Source organism: Zea mays, chromosome 1, assembly GCF_902167145.1.
Source record: "Zea mays cultivar B73 chromosome 1, Zm-B73-REFERENCE-NAM-5.0, whole genome shotgun sequence".
NCBI lineage: Eukaryota > Viridiplantae > Streptophyta > Magnoliopsida > Poales > Poaceae > Zea > Zea mays.
In genome coordinates this window covers 232,751,405-232,770,485 of record NC_050096.1, presented here as the reverse complement: position 1 = coordinate 232,770,485, position 19,081 = coordinate 232,751,405, and the positions used below count along the sequence as shown (strand labels likewise).

The following is a 19,081-nucleotide window of genomic DNA, read 5'->3' as shown; positions in this document are numbered from 1 at the left end:
ATTTTGCCCCTATAGACTTTATAATATAGTTTCTAATGCCAATCATACACTTCTTATTTGATCTCTCACACTTGATGTGATGAGATCATATATCATCATTAAATTTGCGTTATTATCTGCCTCAGAAGTTCCTTCTATTGTCAACATAGAACTAACATGCTTCAGATTGTCATGGCATAATCTATATATGCTAAGGTCAATGCCATGTCTATCTTCTCCCTCAAACACCTCAGCGACAACGAGTATAAAAAGCGAGTTTTTCGCCTGACGGGTGAAGTCCTAACCATCGCCCTGTGGCTCTCTCCACTTTCCCTCTGCTCTTGGACGTCTTCCCTCTTTCTCTACCTTCATCCTCATCTCTTTGGTGAGACTACGAGAGCACAATGGAGTTATGATACCACCTATGGGGGACCTCACATGTACGTGTGCTCACCTTAGGGTGACCATTGAGTGACCTCTTAGTGGCTCTCTAAGGCCCATGCATACCATCACACAAAAGCTTGGTGGTTGCAACCCTCTTTCATAACCCGTTGACGGCCAAGTAAGCCATATTACTCCATTTTCCTTTCTTTGTGTGCTCAAGGTTAGGAGTTAGGATTAGGGTTTTGGGGGTTCGAGGAAAACTAAGTAAGGGTTCAATCTCTCCTTATACTTGCTTTGCTAATTGATGAGTCTAAGCCTTTAAGGGGGCTTTTCTTAGATTTACCCCTAAACCAAAGATTGTGAACATCTAGGCTTAGCGTTTGAGCCTAAACCATGGCTCTAGCACCAATGTTGAACTTTTGAGACCTTGCTCATAAATCCTAGCCACTAGAAGCATGAACATAAAAAGGTGTGCTTGTGGGTACGTTATTAGGATGGGTAGAGTCAGCTTCAAGGACAACAAGGTTGATGTTAATGAACTTTCCTTCACTACGTGTAGAGACATATTAGACTTTAGAGTGTGTGTTTGAGAGAGGGTACGACAAACATTGGTTTGTGTGTCAGCCCTTTTTCTATTTAACCTATGCGGTGTGAAAAGGAGTCACAACTATAAGATTGTTATGTCGCTAATCAAGATGCTAGATGTCAGTTTGACTCTATCCCTTGACCGAGACATATGAGATCAATCCAACAATCCCATCTTATGTTGTTACAACCATGTAGGTCGTTGATTGGGGAAGTTGGTGTAAAGTGGGACCATGGATCTCTTCTGGTACCACAACACCATGTTATGTTGAGTGATTGAAACTGTATTATTTATTTGTTGGTGGCACATAATACTACACCGGTAGCTAGGATCATCACATCAGTTAGATCAGTGGTATGAATAAACAAATTCAGTGATACTCGGGTAAGAAATGAACACAACCAATTCACATATGTTGTTGCTATTTGTAACACTACATATGTGGCTTGATTTCCAATTGTTATTGAAAAAATATAGATGAAATAAACCAACACATGTTGATTTTGAAATGTTTTGCTAGCCGAGAGGTTGAAACTAAATGTTATGCCATTCAAAGTAGGGAACATGTTTTAGAAGTGTCACATGAGAAAGAAGGTAGTTTATTCTAAATTGTAATTCATTTTGGTTATTCTAGATATATAATTCTGTCGTGTAACTAGTCTAGATACATGCTAGAAAACAAAGAGTGACTAATAATTTTAGCGGAGGCAGTACAATTTGTAGATAAAATAGCTCCAATACATTGTTTCAAAAACAATATTTTGCTATATTGGAGAGTGCATATATGCGCTTTCTTCTCTTTGTATTGTCATAAAAACGCTAACATGACACTATCTAATGGCAAAAACTCTCTTCATTTAATGCGGAATAACATGAATGAAAATGGAAGAGTTGAATGCATGAGTGACCCCTAAACTTGTCAAAGAATGTCACTTAGGTCCACAAACTTTAAAAATGCATTTCTTGGTCCTTGAACTTGGCATCCTAGAATTTCTCCCCTACACACTCTATAATAGAGCTTCTAATGACCACCATACACTTCTTATTTGACATCTCCCACTTGATGTGTTTGAGATTACATTTCATTGTTAAAATTGTATTATTAGTTGCCTTAGAAGTTCCTTATGTTGCCAACATAGGGCTAACATGCTTCGGATTGTCATGGAATAGTCTATATCCGCCAAGGCTAATGTCATGCCTATATTCTCCCTCCACGAGGGATAATTGAAGCTATTTAGTGGCTCAAGTCTAGAGATCACACTCAGGTTATTTGAGCGCCAAGGCCAATGTCATATTTATCTTCTCCCCCATGAGGGATAATTGAAGCTATTTAGTGTCTCAAGTCTAGAGATCACACTCAGGTTATTTGAGACTTTAAATGGTGATACTTCATAAATAAGCTTAAATCAGTATGCATGTAAAATTCAATGTTGGTTTTGTAAGTCGCCTAGAGGGGGTGAATAGGCGAAACCTGAAAATTTATAAACTTAAACACACACTAAGGTCGGGGGTTAGCGTTAGAATTAAATTAGAGTCTGAAAGAATGTTTCTCTTGCTAAGAGTTGCTCAAATGATGTGGATGACGTATGTGAGCAAACTCAAATTAATACTAGCAAGGAAACATTAGAGAGAGGAAAGAGGGCAAACAAATCAAGCGAGAATCAAAGCGAGTAGACGCGATTTGTTTTACCAAGGTTCGGTTCCAAAGAACCTAGTCCCCGTTGAGGAGGCCACAAAGGCCGGATCTATTTCAACCCTTTTCCTCTCTCTCAAACGGTCACTTAGACCGAGTGAACCTTCCCTTAATCACACGGGTCACTAAGACCCCGCAAGGATCACTACACACTCGGTGTCTCTTACAAAGCTTTACAAAGCACTTGAGAAATAGAATGAGAAAGGAAGAAGGCAATCCAAGCGACAAGAGCAATAAAAGAACACAAAACATCCTCTCTCAAGTCATTAATGGAATTGAGTTGATTTGGAGGCTTGGAGAGGATTTGATCTATTGAATGTGTCTTGGAGTGAAGTCTTTTGCTCTTGCAATGAATGAGATGTTCAGAAAACTTGGATGCCAATGAATAAGGTGGTTGTGGGTATTTATAGTCTCCAACCACTTCCTAGTCGTTGGCAAAGGCTATTGGCGATGGGCGCACCGGACAGTCACTGTGCATTGTCTGGTGCGTGCCACGTTAGCGCAACCGTTAGGGTTCGAAGCATTTGACCGTTGGAGACGTTTGTCTTCTAGCTGCACCGGACAGATGAATTATTATGGAGCGCGCCTGCAGAATTCCCGAGAGTGGCTTGTTCATCTGCTGGCTAGCTTGGTGCACCGGACACTGTCCGGTGCGCCAGAGGCAGCACACTCTAAGTCCTTTTTGCTCCAAATAAATTATGTCCCCTAACTGAATTTCTTTCTTGGTTTATGTTGAACCTTATGCACCTGAGATAAATCACATCTAGCCAAACTAGTTAGTCCATATGGTTTGTGTTGGTCGTCAACCACCAAAAACTATTTATAGGAAATGGTTAACCCTTATTTCCCTTTCAGGTTTAAATTAAATATACATAATACTATATATTAGACATAATTAGAATAGAATAAAATCTTGAAAAATAACTTAGCATCAACATTTTTTAATATTCTTGAATTAAATATCCATGTTGTTTTTAATTTACTGAAGAATAATAAAATTATTTGTAGTTAGAAAAACTTAATTAAAACTCTTAAAGTTAAACTTAAAACTAAAAACACTAACTTCATGTTTTTCTCAAGAAGCATAAATTCAAAATAATGCTAAAAACAATAAACAATTATTTCAATAATTATTTATATTAATAAAAATAATAAAATATAAGAGAAATGACTTTCATGATGCAACAATGTTCTTAGTTGAAAAACAACCTAACCATCCTAGCTTAGACAACCCCTGGTGGCATGCTAGCCCTTTTCCCACGCAAACCCACTTCTTAGGCCGCAACCTGAGCCTAGGTCAAGAATTCATGTGCCCACTTTGGCCCACTTATGCAAATGGGAGCCTAATTTTCCTACACCGCTTGATTTGATCTAATGACCAGCAAACACCTCAACAAGTATAAAAGGGAAGTTTTTCGTATGTTGGGTGAAACCCTAATCATTCCCCTTGGCTCTCCACTCTCCCTCTTCCGCTCTCGGACGTCTTCCCTCTTTCACTGTCTTCATCCCCATCTCTTCGGTGAGATTGAGGGAGCACGATGGAGTTATGACGCCACCTATGGCCCCCCTCGCCAGTGCACGCGCTCACCTAAGGGTGAGCACACCACCATTAAGCGACCTTTTAGTGGCTCTCTAAGAATCGTGCAAGCCATCACACACAAGACTGATGGTTGTGTCGCCTCTTCCATGGCTCGTTGATGGCCAAATAAGTCTTATTGTCCCCTTTCCCTTTCTCTGTGTGCTCGTGATTAAGAGTTAGAGTTAGTGTTAAGGTTTTGGGATTCAGAGAAAACCGGGTAAGGGTTCAATCCCTCCTTCTTCTTTCTTACCTAATGGATGAATCTGAGTCTTAAGAGGGATTTGCTCGAATTTACCCCTAAACTGAAGGTTGTAAACATCAAGGGTTAGTGTTTGAGCCCAAACCATGGCTTCGGTACCACTATTAAACTTTTGAGACCTTGCTCATCAATTCTAGCCACTAGATGTGTGAGAACATGGAAGGTATACCATAGTGTTGTGGGGGACGTCATTAGGGCGGGGAGAGTCGATGTCAAGGACAACGAGATTGATGATAGTGACCTTTCCTCCACTGATCATGTAGAGACAGATCAAATATTTAGAGTGCGTGTTTGAGAGGGGGTACGGCGAACATTGGATCATGTGTCGGTCCTCTTTCTATTTAATATATGTGGTGTGAAAAGGGGCAACAACCATAACGACATTATTGTGTCCCCGATAAAGACGCGGGAGGTGAGTCTGTCTCAGTTCCTTGACCGAGCCAAATGAGATTAATCTAACAATCTCATCTTATGTTGTTACAACTATGTAGGTCCTCCATTGGGGAAGTTAATATAAAGTGGAACTATGGATCCCTTCTGGTACACAGTACCATGTTATGCCGATTGATTGAAACCGTATTCTTTAATTGGTGGCAGCACATATTACTACACGAGTAGGATCATCGCATGTGGTATGAATAAACAAATTTAGTAACACTTGGGCAAGGAATGAACACAACCAATTCACATATGCTGTTGTTGCTGTTTGTAAGACTACAAATGTGGCTTGGTTGCCAATTGTTATTGAAAAAAACACAAATGAAATAAAACCAGGACAGGATGATTCTGAAAACGTTTTGCTAGCAGTGAGGTTGAAACCAAATGTTATGCCATTTCAAAGCAGGTGGATGCGTTTTAAGAGTGTCACATGAGAAAGAAAGTAGTTTATTTAACGTTGTAATTTGTTTTGGTTTTTTCTAGATATATATTGTTGTGTACCTAGTTTAGATATATACTCTCTCCATTCTTTTTTACTTGTCACGTTTTATTTTAAAAATGAACTAGCGAGCGACAAATATTCGAAAACGGAGGTAGTAGTAAAAATCGTATACGCCTTGAAAGGAAAGAGCGAATAATGATTTAGACCCGGGGTACAAGTTAGTAAATGAAATAGCTCCACGCATTGTTTCGAAGACTACATTTCGCTATATTGGAGAGTGCACATATGCGCTTCCTTCTCTTTGCCTTGTCATCAAAAGGCTGACATGGCACCGCCTAATGAGAAATAAACTCTCTCCACTAAATGTGGAATAATAACATGAAAGAAAATGGAATTGCATGTTCATTTATAACGAAATTTGAACTTTATCGGCCCCTCATGTCCAGGACAAAGCACTCGCAGGCCTGGAGCTTAGAAGTTGGCACGGCAGAGTCGTTGCCAACACTGGCCTCGCCACGGGTGAGTCGGCCGGCGTGCCACTACCACTGCCACCCCCGGTTGGTGCCAATGCAAAATGCCAAACGCGACGGAGGCTCAGCTCAACCCGCGGCGAGATGGCTTTTGGGTGGGCGTGGTGAGATAGATGCATTTGGTACGGGGATCTCTCGCTCTTCTGTCGCTTGCTGTTTGACCCGACTCTGGAGTCTGGAATTCAGTCCGGAGTCGCTTGTGAGATGAGATGACGCTTGGCGCAAGGAGTTGTCTGGGGAAATCACCAAACGGACCTCTCAGATGCCACGCCACGGACGAGTCGGCCGGCGTGATTCCTCCCTCCCCAGCCCCCAGACAAGCAGCAAGCGATACAATAGCCGGAGATGGTATTTGTTCATTCATGAAAAAAAAGGGGGGGTCTTCCCAATCCCATGTGGGGTCGAGAGATCAGGTGACAGAAATTTCTTAACTACCGTGCGATCCTGAAACAAAATACAATAATCAGCACGAGGGCCTGAAGGAGCAAGCAGTCTCGGTCTTTATCTTGTGCCCTGGCTTCCTATAAAGCTGAAGCATCTCGCGCGGTCTCTGTCCTGCCTCGAGGAGCAAGCAAGTCGAAGCATCAAATGGCGCGTCAGGAGATCGAGCACAGCCACCTCCCCGTCCGCGGGATCAACCTCCACGTCGCTCAGGTCGGCAAAGGTGAGAGCAAATCCGTGTTCGTTTCAATGCCAACGGGCGGGTCGCTTGTCGCGGGACTATTCTATGATGCTCGACGGCAACGCACGTTCTTATCTGCGGCAGGTGACCTGGGCACGGTGGTGTTCCTGCACGGCTTCCCGGAGATATGGTACTCGTGGCGCCACCAGATGCTTGCCGTGGCCGCGGCGGGGTACCGCGCCATCGCGCCGGACTGCCGCGGGTACGGCCTGTCGGACCAGCCGCCGGAGAACGAGGAGGCGTCCTGGGTCTGGGATGACCTCGTCGCGGACGTGCTCGCCATCCTCGACGCGCTTTCCATCCCAAAGGTAAGAAACGGCCGGATCGGAGGATGAGAGATTGCTGCTGCACTGCACGTGCTACTGCTACCTAAAGATACTGATGGCTCGCTCGAGCAGGCGTTCTTGGTGGGCAAGGACTTCGGCGCCCTGCCGGCGTACGACTTCGCGCTGCAGCACCCGGACCGCACCTGCGGCGTGGTGTGCCTCGGCATCCCCTTCAGCCCCGTCCCCTTCGCCTTCGACACCATGCCCGAGGGCTTCTACGTCCTGCGCTGGGGCGTACGTGTGCCACTGCTGCTGCATCACCATGGTCCTCTCGATTCTCCAGTTTCTGGTCACCATCATCAGTTCGTTCGTTCCTTGTTAATTTCTGCAGGAGCCTGGCAGGGCAGAGGCTGACTTCGGCCGGTACGACGTCAGGCGCGTGGTGCGCACCGTCTACGTGCTCTTCTCCCGCGCCGACATCCCGATTGCCAAGGAAGGGCAGGAGATCATGGACCTGGCCGACCTGTCCGCGCCCCTCCCGGAGTGGTTCACCGAGGAGGACCTGGACGTCTACGCCAAGCTCTACGAGAAGTCCGGCTTCCGCTACCCGCTCCAGATGCCATACAGGTGAAACTCCATGGCATGGCAGTAATTTGCCAAACTGTACAGGACAGGACAGAATACAGCAGCAGGTTTTAAGGTTTACCCACCGCTTGCTTTCCTGGATTGGGCAGGTCTCTACGCAAGATGCCGCAGCGGCTGGACGCCAAGTTCCAGGCCCCGGTGCTCATGGTGATGGGAGAGAAGGACTACTGCTTCAAGTTCCCGGGGTTCGAGACCGCCGTGCGCAGCGGCGCCATGGACAACTTCATGCCGGACCTGAAGATTATCTACATCCCGGAGGGGGGCCACTTCGTGCAGGAGCAGCTCCCGGATCGGGTCAACGAGCTCCTCCTCGACTTCCTCAATGGCCACCCCGTCGCATCATGATACCTAGTAGCAGTTGCAGCAATAATCGCGGCGTATCTGCATGCCATCGCATATGCTTGGCGCACTGGTTGGGTTTGAATTTTCTCGGAAAATAAAAGAAAATGTATTCTTCATGCGTCTTGTTTGACTGATTTGGGGATGCTCCCTGTATCTCGACTCGATGATGTGGGAGCAATTTGCTTCGACTCATCTGATTGGGGAAATATGTTCGTGGCTACTCTGATTGAAGTCAAATCTACTGTAAACGTAAAAGCACGGAGGCTCCAAGAGAATCATCGACATATTAAACTTCACTCTATCTCTACTACTATATCTCTCGTTATATCTCTCTAACGAGGGTGTCCACAGGCTTCACCGTGCCCCCGCCAGCGCGGACCACGCCTTCGCTCGCGATGCCCTTGCCCTGCTCGCGTCCGCCGCCACGGCCGCCGCGTCATCCCCGCCTCCCCCCACCCATCCCCTCCGGTCATCCCGCCTCCCTCCACGCCGCACACAGCCCGCCATCCACTCTCTTGCCCCATCCCTGCCGCCGTCATACGCGCCCCGCTCGCCCAGATCTGCCGCAACAAATGATTTCTCCCCCGCGATACCACGCCCCTGCCTCGACGCAACCCCTCGTCCTCGGAGCCGTCGTCTCCCCCCTGTCCTCGGAGCAGCATACACCCTCGCGTCCTCGAGCGCCGCCGAGATCTCGCTCCTTCCTCAGCGCAGCCACCTCGCCCCCGTCCTCGGAGCCGTCGTCTCCCCCCCCGTCCTCAAGCGCCGCCGAGATCTCGCTCCTTCCTCAGCGCCACCACCTCACCCCCATCCTCGGAGCCGTCGTCTTCCCCCCGTCCTCGGAGCAACATACATCATCGCATCCTCGAGCACCCCCGAGATCTCGCTCCTTCCTCCGCAACTGCAGCCGCCCGGCCTCCTCCCTCCGTGTGAGCTGGCCCCTCACCGCTCGGGCCCCAAACCTCCTCCTCCAGAGCTCCACCGCCCGTCCTACCGCCGTTGGCCAACCGTCTGATGGCGATGGTGTATCGGGCGAACGACGACTACAACTACCTCTTCAAGGTGGTGCTCATCGGGGACTCCACCGTTGGCAAGTTGAACCTGCTCTCGCGCTTCACGCGCAATGAGTTCAGCCTCATGTCCAAGTCCACCATCGGCGTCGAGTTTGCCACCCACAGCATCCACGTCAAGAACAAGGTCGTCAAGGCCTAGATCTGGGACACCGTCGTCCAGGAAAGGTGCATTCGAGCCCCCAGATCTGCATCGACCCCTTTCCTCGTATATGCTATGACTGCTATCGAATACTTTAAGCCAAAGCTAAAGGTGAATTTTAGCTCAGCTACACTACACATTTTGTATGCCTCAAAACAGTGGCTGGCTGAATTACTCTTTCTTTTGTTTATGTGACAGTGTCACTTCATCAGTTATGTATGAATTGGTAATACACAATGGTGCTTTTATGAAAAATGCATGTTGTTGGGGACTTGTTCTTAAATGCTATGAATCAAGAACAAGGCAACATAAAATGTTAAATATTAACGCCCTTTGTCCTTCAAAACATTATTTCCCTTAGGATATAATGATCTTCAGACGAAGGTCATAAAGTACATACCTTCGAACATCGAAGGTATGATGGTAATAAAAGGAAGCGTGTAAAATACAAAAGATAACATAAACAATCATATAGCATTATCAATTCATCTCCATTATATTATCATGAGAAAATGAAAACAATATTGAATTACATCTGGTACCTTCGACTTGATAGACAGCAAAGATACAAGTGTGATGCAAAAGCAAATGCCAAGTCAGCGTGTCCAGTACGGGAGCACTGTTCATCTATTTATAGGCACGGGACACAGGCCATGTAAAATTACACCCATGCCCTTTACATTTACTGGTGACTCTATGGAGATCCATCGAGGTCTGAATAGCCTTTTCCCTTTTAAGTCAGTTTCCTTTTCTGCTGTCATGCTGAAGCTCCCTTGCGCGTAGCTTCGGCGCTGCATCAACCTTCGTATTCTTTGTGCCTCTCCCACTGTGGTACTGATTCGAATCCGAAGGTACCTATTCATGTATTACAACTTCGGAAACATTGTTAAATCATGTTTTTGAGGACCTCCGAAAGACGAAGGCCCCCAACAGTAGCCCCTCGCAAGGTTAATTTGTTAGAATAACGAATTCAGATTGCGATATGGACGAAGGCCCTAAGCCGAAGGTCCGAAGAAACACCTTCCCTTTGCTAGAATAGCAACGGTCAATGACAGACGGGGCCCTCCAACTTGGAGCGCGCTGGGCGTATAAATAAGAACTCACCCCGAGCACATTTGGTACGCCTGCTTTGCTTTGCTTAATTTCTTAGCTCTTGCTTACCAACAGTTGCTTAGTTTCTTTGATTTTCTAAGCTTCGGATTTAAGGACACATTTTCGTGATTTCCGAAGATAAGATGTCTCAAGATAAAAAAGTTGTTGATGAGATGAAGCTGAGCGAAGAGGAGAAGCTCCTTGAAGAAAAGACTGCTGGATTCATTGAGTCAATTGCAAAAACAAATACAGAGAAAATTACGAAAGAAATTCTAGAAGGCTTATCTAAAGATACTGATGACAGTGACAGCTATGATGCAGAAAGTGGAGGCGAAGATTCTGAAGATCGGCCCTGGCGACCAAGTCATGCAGTCTTCGGGAAATCAACTATCAAATAGAGCCATCTTGATAGTATGAGAGGAAGGTATTTTCGAGATATGTCTATTGTGAGGGCTGACACGTTCAGAGTTGTTCCTGTTCCTGAAGAAGACGAAGTTGTAATCTACCGGAGTTTCTTCAAAGCTGGACTTCGGTTCCCATTAAGTAGATTTGTGGTTGAAGTTTTAAAGATATATCAGATTTTCCTTCACCAGATCACTCCCGAAGCAATTATCAGAATGGGGATCTTCGTTTGGGCTGTGAGAAGTCAAGGCCTGGAGCCAAGTGCAAAATGTTTTTGCAGCATGCATGAACTTTGCTATGAGACGAAGCCCTGGGGTAAAGAACAGTATCATAACAATTTTGGTTGCTATAGCTTCGTTGCTCGCTCTGGCTCAAGCTACCCAGTGCCAACTTTTCGGAAAAGGTGGCCCGGGGCCTTGATGGAAGAGTGGTTTTATGTGAAAAATGATTTAAAGGCACGAGAAGACATTAAAGAGATCATCATGTGCCCCATCTGGTCGCGCTTCGGCCTCCGAAAGCCGAAGGTAGAGATTGATGAGGCAGCTGAAGCATGTCAAAGGGCCTTCAGCACAGTTGGCGCTTTTATTGGGACAAAGGACTTAGTCCAAGAGCATGTGACCTACAGGATATGGCCACTGATAGACAGCTAGGAAATACCAAAGGAAACCATCACTAACCCTAGCGAAGGTGGTTTGGTTCGATTAAAATATACCTTCAGGTTTGGAGACCAATTTATCGAACCAGACGATGACTGGCTGAAGTGTGTTGAAAATACTAGTGATGAACAACTTGGAGCATACTCCAAGTCTGAAGATAACACACTTTCAGCGGCCTTCGGGAGCCAAAAAAATAAAAGGCTAAATAGAGTTTTTGATGCTATTGGATTTGTGTACCCTGATTACCGCTACCCACCGCGGGGACAGAAAAGAAAGGGTGCAACTTCTGGGAAGGCTGCTGCTTCGGCTGCTGCAAGCGAGCCCGCACCGAAGAGGAAAAAGTTGAAGGTCCTTACTCACCGACCGCGCTACATTGAATCGGCCATAGTGCCCAAATTTTGCGGTGAGACTTCTTCAGCTATTGAAGCCAAAGGACCTGCTCTTACGCAGAGAATTGAAGAGTCGACTGCAATGTCGAAGATTGACAAAATTGAAAAATCGAGAGTCGAAGGGGCAAAAACATTAGAAGTCCTAAGCCCTTCGGCAGGAGTGGAGGTGCCGAAGGCACAAAAAGGTCTAGCAGCGACCCCAAGAGAAAAAGGATGGCTAGTGTACTAGATGTGCTGGAGACAATAAAAGCTTCAAGCTCTACTCCAGGGAAAACTGCCAAGGCTTCGAAAGCATAGATTGAAACCGAGACAAAGCTGACTGAAGTCGAAGCTACAATGAGCCAGGCCGACACCGAAGCTGGGCCTTCAGAGCCCGCCAAGGAGAAATCCTTGGAAACTGGAGAAAAGGCAGCGGAAGAAGAAACTATAGAACAGATTCTGCCTGAAAAAGCTGCCACTCCTTCTCACGAAGCGCCTTCCGAAGTTCTTGATTATATTATACGACGCACTTCGGGAAAAATATTATCTGAAGAAGAGATTTTTGAAGCTAAACACTATGCCCGAGAACTGAAGTACCCGAAAGGGGCCCTAGTGTTCAATGGCACAGATGAAGATGACTTCTTGTATTGCCTCCCAGACAACAAAGAATTATCTGTCTGTCGGGAGATGGCCAGAAGTATGGGGTTCCCGAAGCTTGAAGCTGGCCTCTGCGCCATGACGAAGGACGATCTTGCGTATAGCCTTGCATATAACAGTCTGAAGGTACAAAAATTGTATATTTGGAAGCTTATGAATTTTGAATTATTCTTTTGTTCTTATATTAACTCGTTCATTCTTTTCATATAGGGTTTAATACTTAGCAACGCCTTAAGGGCGCAAAAGAATGCCGAAGTCGAGAGTTGCACTATCGCTCTCAACAACCTTCGAACAAAGGTTATTAAGCTGAGGAACGAAGCTTTGGAAAAAGACAAAATTCTACTTAGAAGGTTGTTGAGAGCGAGAGTTGCACTATCGCTCTCAACAACCTTCGATCAGACGTTATTAAGCTGAGGAACGAAGCTTTGGAAAAAGACAAAATTCTACTTACATTGGCGGACAAAGTAAAAGGGGATGAAGCTAACTACAAGACCCAATCTGAAATCCAAAGGAACGAGATTGAAAACCTCCAAAAACAACTAGCCGAAGCCAAATTGAAATGCGCTATTGCCGAAGCTGATCGAGATGCCAGTGATTACTGGAAAAATTATTGGGAGAAAACAGTTGCAGAGCTTCGCTCATCGAAAGAAAGATGTTTTGAAAAATCTGTGGAATGTGTAAAAAAGATAAAGACTAGCTTCGCCAACGTGGGCGCGTACTCGAGTGAAGACAACTTCATAAGAGGTGATCCTGAGGGCCCAATTGAGTGGATCAGCAGCGAAGCCGAAGCTTTTGAGGAAATTTTGAGTGACCGTGGGGACGTCTGTGCCTTCTCTGGTGCGAGGGGAATTGTAGCTATTTTGGAGAAGTCAGGTTGTGAGCATGTTAAAACCTTAGCTCAGGCCGAAGCTGCCCTCTGCACTGATGATTCGAAGGACCCCTCGGCCGAAGCAAGCTTAATAGGTGGAAAAATTTTCACTGACATATGGGAAAATGGCAGCCGAGGAATGGCCCATGAAATAATAAAGAAAAACAAAAAAGATATTCATGACACTCGAGAGTCAATAAAAGCAGCTGAAAAGGCTGTGGAGCTTGAGAGACGAATAGGTATTACTTAATGGTTTTTAATTTTTTGTTTATTTTTGTGACTTCGAACTGATTTACGTTTGTTACCGTAGCTAAACTATCTCCTCCCCCAGAGCCCTTCGAGTCACTGGCTGACCCAGAGGCAAAGGAATCAACATAAATTATTAAGATGGCCAACACTATTGTAGACGAAGTCGTTACCCAACTGCTGACCGAAGCTGCAGATAAAGTTTTGAAAGAAGAAGAATAGCTATTGTAAAAACATTGCTAGAATATCAATGTAACATTTGCTGGACAGTACTTGTAATATTTGGTGCTCATGGGTTTTGAATGTAATATATGAATGGTTTTGTAATTCATTTCTTTGCGATGCGTGAAACTTCTATGTACATACCGTTTTTGAGCCTTCGGCGAAAAAACACCTTCCCTTTTTTTCATGCTTCGTAAAGAAGAGCTTTTATGCTTCGTAAAAAATCTTCCAAGCATCGCAAAAAACATTAATGCTTCGTCCACAATAGATTTTTTCCTCCACATCAGAGCTGATGAAGCTGTGTTTCTTCAAAACTTATTTTGTGCCTTAGCACAATTTCACTTTTTCGAAGCATTCTCCGAAGGTCAACATTGTATCCCCTTCTTGTGCCATTGATGCAATATGATGTATGATGTTATGTTATACGAAATGATGTGATGATATTATGTTATGCAAAATGATATTTATGCCGAAGACACACACTCACACCCCCATAGTGGAATACACAATCTCTTTGTCGCTTATTTTTTGGCTTCACCGCTTATTTTTCGGTGTATCAACGCTGACTTTTCGCTGTAAGTTCCGCATTCCCTTAGGAACGTCTTTTGAACTTCTTCGCCTTCTATTTCGGCGGTATTCACATTGACTTTTCGCGCTTCGCCTTATATTTCGGCGGTATTTGGCTCTGCATTCCCTTTGGAACGACTTTTGAGCAGAAAACTTACACTGTGCTCCCTTAGGAACGACTTTTTGTATCTTCGGCAAACTTACGCTGCGTTCCGTAGAACGACTTTTTGTAGCTTCGAAGATACTTGTAATGTGATTTTTAGTCGCGCATTCCCTTAGGAACGACTTTTTGTGCTTCAACGACTTTTTTGGACTTCGTGAGTCTGTGGAGAAGATATATTTCGCTTATGGCAAAAACGAAGCTATTACAATAAATTGAAAATGACAAGAAAACTAGGTTTTCAATAATTGTTCCTTAGTAAAAAAGGAAATGACAATGAATGTAAAAACTGTTTCAGGGGTAGGATATCTCTCAATAAATATGCTTCGATTCTAGCACAGTACTGTTGACTGTGCGAGCTTCGGACTCCTCCCTGAAATCTCGCTGCTGATGGGTCTGTTGGCTCCCTTCTGGCTGCTGGCTTCGTGAATATATAGGTTGTAGTGGTGGCGGAGGTGGGGGCTATGGCCAAGATGCCTGTGGCTGACTAGCCGAAGCAACAGAAGCTGCTGGATGGTTACCCACATACTCTGGTATGTAGGGTGAATGATACGAAGCAGTATGCATGACCTGCTTCGGCGGATTCTGCTGAGCTGCGGCTTCTGCTATTTCCTTTTGTTTCTGAATGGTAACATGGCACATCCTTGTAGTATGGCCCTTGTCCTCACCACAGAATAAGCAATAAATTTTTCTAGGCTGATCCCCAAACCTTCCTCCGAAGCCCCTGGCGCCCCTGCCTCTTGGAGCTGGCGGTCAGAAAGAGCATTGTTACTGCCCCGAAGCTTGCGAGGAATACTGTGTCCTCTGTTGTTGATTTCCTCTGTCGTCACTCTGGGTGGAGTGAATTGACCTGACATGCCTTGGGTGGATTCTTCCTCCGAAGCCCCTGGTCATCTCAGAGAACATGTAGGCTTCCTTCCTTCTTTGGCGAAAGTCATTGTCAGCCCGGATGTATTCATCCATCTTTTGAAGCAGCTTCTCCAAAGTCTGTGGAGGCTTTCTAGCAAAATACTGGGCAGTAGGTCCTGAACGAAGCCCCTTAATCATGGCCTCAATGACAATTTCATTGGGCACTGTAGGCGCTTGTGCTCTCAGGCGCAAGAACCTTTGGACGTATGCTTGGAGATACTCCTCATGGTCTTGCATCCATTGAAACAAAGCCTGAGCCGTGACTGGCTTCGTCTGAAAGCCCTAGAAACTTGTTACCAGCATATCCTTGAGCTTCTGCCATGAAGTAATAGTTCCTGGCCGAAGAGAAGAATACCACGTTTGGGCCACATTCTTAACTGTCATGATGAAGGACTTGGCATGATAGCTGCATTGCCTCCATATGAAGATATAGTTGCTTCATAACTCATCAAAAACTGCTTTGGATCTGAATGTTCATCATACATGGGGAGCTGAGGTGGCTTGTATGATGGAGGCCATGGGATAGCCCGCAGTTCTGTTGCCAAGGGAGAAGCATCGTCAAAAGTAAAGGTATTAAAATCATCATACCATCCATCCTCATTGAAGAAGCCTTCTTGATGAAGCTCCCTATGTTGGGGCCTCCGCTCTTGTTCGTCTTGGGCAAGATGGCGTACTTCTTCAGTGGCTTCGTCAATCTGCCTTTAAAGATTGGCTAGTCGAGCCATCTTCTCCTTCTTCCTTTGTACTTGTTGATGAAGCATCTCCATGTTTCTGATTTCTTGGTCCAACTCCTCCTCCTGAAGTGTTGGACTAGTGGCCTTCCTCTTCTAGCTTCGGGCCTCTCGAAGAGAAATGGTCTCCTGGTTTGGGTCCAGTGGCTGCAGAGCGGCAGCCCCTGTTGCTGAAGCTTTCTTTGGTGGCATGACGAAGGTCAGTGCTTGCCGAAGGTGGTCGACAAGGATTCACCGGAGGTGGGCGCCAATGTTGGGGACTTGTTCTTAAATGCTATGAATCAAGAACAAGGCAACATAAAATGTTAAATATTAACGCCCTTCGTCCTTCGAAACATTATTTCCCTTAGGATATAATGATCTTCAGACGAAGGTCATAAAGTACATACCTTCGGACATCGAAGGTATGATGGTAATAAAAGGAAGCGTGTAAAATACAAAAGATAACATAAACAATCATATAGCATTATCAATTCATCTCCATTATATTATCATGAGAAAATGAAAACAATATTGAATTACATCTGGTACCTTCGACTTGATAGACAACAAAGATACAAGTGTGATGCAAAAGCAAATGCCAAGTCAGCATGTCCAGTACGGGAGCACTGTTCATCTATTTATAGGCATAGGACACAGCCCATGAAAATTACACCCATGCCCTTTACATTTACTGATGACTCTATGGAGATCCATCGAGGTCTGTGTAGGAAACGGGTGACGCCTAAGAGGGGGGGTGAATTAGGACTTCTAAAACTTTTACTAAACTAGGCCACAAATAAATCCCTAGAGCAAAACCTATGCAAATAATCAAACCAAAAAGTGCAATCTAGGTTTTGTCTAAGTGTTGCTATCTCTACCGCAAAGGCTAAGTTTCAATCTATACTAAATAAATATGAATACAAGATTGAAACTTAAATGCTTAATATAAATGCGGAAACTTAAGGAGCAAAGTAGAGAAGCAAACTCTCGTGGATGACGCCGGTATTTTTACCGAGGTATCCGGAACCGCGCAAGGTCCCGACTAATCCTCGTTGGTGCCCCTACGCAAAGGGAAGCCCACGTGAGGGCCAAGCACCACGGTCGAGTAACTCCGTAGAGTGTCGCGGGCCTTCTCCACGCGCAAGTGGTGCTCCGCTTCCGGCTCCTCTCGGACGCTCCCCGCCGTCTCCACTATCGAGCTTCCGGCCGAAACGCCGCGGGCCTCGTTCCCTCCGGTACACGGTGGCGGCCGTGACACAAACGCGGTTGTCACGGTCTCGCAAGACTCTCGCCCCACTCGGTACAATTACAACGACTCACACAAGAGCCGAGGGGTTGTGTGGTTTTACAAAACTCACTCAACTAACTAGGGTTCACCTAGAGCAAGCGCTAAAGCGGTCTAACTAACCTAAGCACTTCGCAAAGCACCTACGCTAATCACCGAGTGATTCTATTAAGCACTTGGGTGTTTGAGCTCTTGGAAATATGCACTATGTGTCTTGGTATGTTGCTTGGGCTCCCACACTTGAGAATGGCCGGTTGGGGTGGTATTTATAGCCTCCACACCCCCAACTAGCCGTTGGACAGAAAGCAGCAGCTTTCTGTCGTCGGGTGCACCGGACAGTCCGGTGCACCACCGGACATCTACTGTGCAGTGTCCGGTGCACGCCACATCAGCCGACCGTTGGCGCCTGTAGCAGTCGACCGTTGGATCCGACCGTTGCCGTCTGCCCGTTGGCACACCGGACAGTTCGGTGCACACCGGACAGTCCGGTGCTACAGCCAGAGAGCGCATGTCTGTGGCCTCTCTGCGCAGACTGTCCGGTGCACACCGGACATCAATGTCCGGTGCGCCACCAGGCGCTGGCTGACAGCCCGTTTCTTGGATTTCTTCGCTGATTTCTTCGGGCTTCTTTGTTCTTGAGTATTGGACTCCTATGCATCTTTTTATGTCTTCTTTTGAGGTGTTGCATCCTCATTGCCTTGGTCCAATTCTCTTCGCATCCTGTGAACTACAAATACAAACACTAGAAAACTTATTAGTTCACGGATTGTGTTGTTCATCAAACACCAAAACTCAATTAGCCAAATGGCCCGGGGTCATTTTCCTTACAATCTCCCCCTTTTTGGTGATTGATGACAACACAACCAACGCAAGCAAATAATACAAGTTTTTGTATGAAAATATGCATTCTACTTGCTAAGATGCATGATTGCCCCCACAATGTGATATTATGGACTTAAGCCACCCCCTAACTCCATAATTCACTTACTTCCTATTTTTGGACCAAATAACCAAAACCACTTGAAAAACCATTTGTAGATATAAAATTTAAAATTGGTGGTGTTTGGTGTTTGATATAGTTTTCATTGCTTTGGTCCCTAAACTTCTCCCCCTTTGGCATCAACCACCAAAAAGGAAGACATTAAAAACATGTAGGAAGTAAATAAAAGCTTGCCCTCATCAAGAATTGTATCAAATGATATCACTAGAAGGATATTAAATTAAACTATGTGAATGATACCACTTGAAGGAGTCCTCAAAAGAGTACTCCCCCTAAATGAGGTGTCTCCTTTAGAAAGAGTTTTTCTCCCCCTTTAGAGATGAAGAAATACTCCCCTTGACAGAGATCCTCTACTTAGGAAAAAACATGTGAAAATTAGATGAGCAAGACAGGATTTGAAAAGACTAACTTCCCTTATGCATAGGTAACAGAATATGAGTTAACTACTTATGCATTTTTAGCAACATGGAAGCATATGATATGAATTATAGTCTAATCAAATATTGGAGAAGACATGTAAGTGGTACTAAATGCAGTCTCAAAAGATACCAATTGAAAGTCAATGGCGAGCTTGAGAGACATGAGAGTTCTTGGAGATTTTGCAGTGGAAGATTGTTGTCTTTCTCCGGGACTTCATTTTCCTTACAATGAGACTATCACATGAAATAGACTTGAAAAGGTGTTAGTCTCAAAGTGTTAGATTATAGAGTAACCTCCCCCTAAAGGTGTGCATACAAGTTTTGAATACTTGTAGGAGACATGCACTCTGATTTGATATCAAGAGGGGCAAATTATCCATAATCCAAACTTTGGCACATATAAGTTAAATGATACACTTTGTAGAAATCAAATTTTTCAATTGATGCATCATTTACTATGGAGTGATATAGAAGCTATGT

The 19,081-nt window shown here is 45.2% G+C and overlaps 1 protein-coding gene across 1 annotated transcript; it reads left to right on the top strand.

Annotated features, from left to right (window-relative positions):
• Window positions 1-6,274: 6,274 nt before the first annotated feature.
• On the top strand, window positions 6,275-8,056 carry LOC100383654 (soluble epoxide hydrolase). The gene is given in 5 exon segments (NM_001176299.1): window positions 6,275-6,554; window positions 6,657-6,880; window positions 6,971-7,132; window positions 7,230-7,465; window positions 7,573-8,056. Coding segments are annotated over 5 exon segments (954 nt in total). The 5' UTR covers window positions 6,275-6,478; the 3' UTR covers window positions 7,829-8,056.
• Window positions 8,057-19,081: the final 11,025 nt, after the last annotated feature.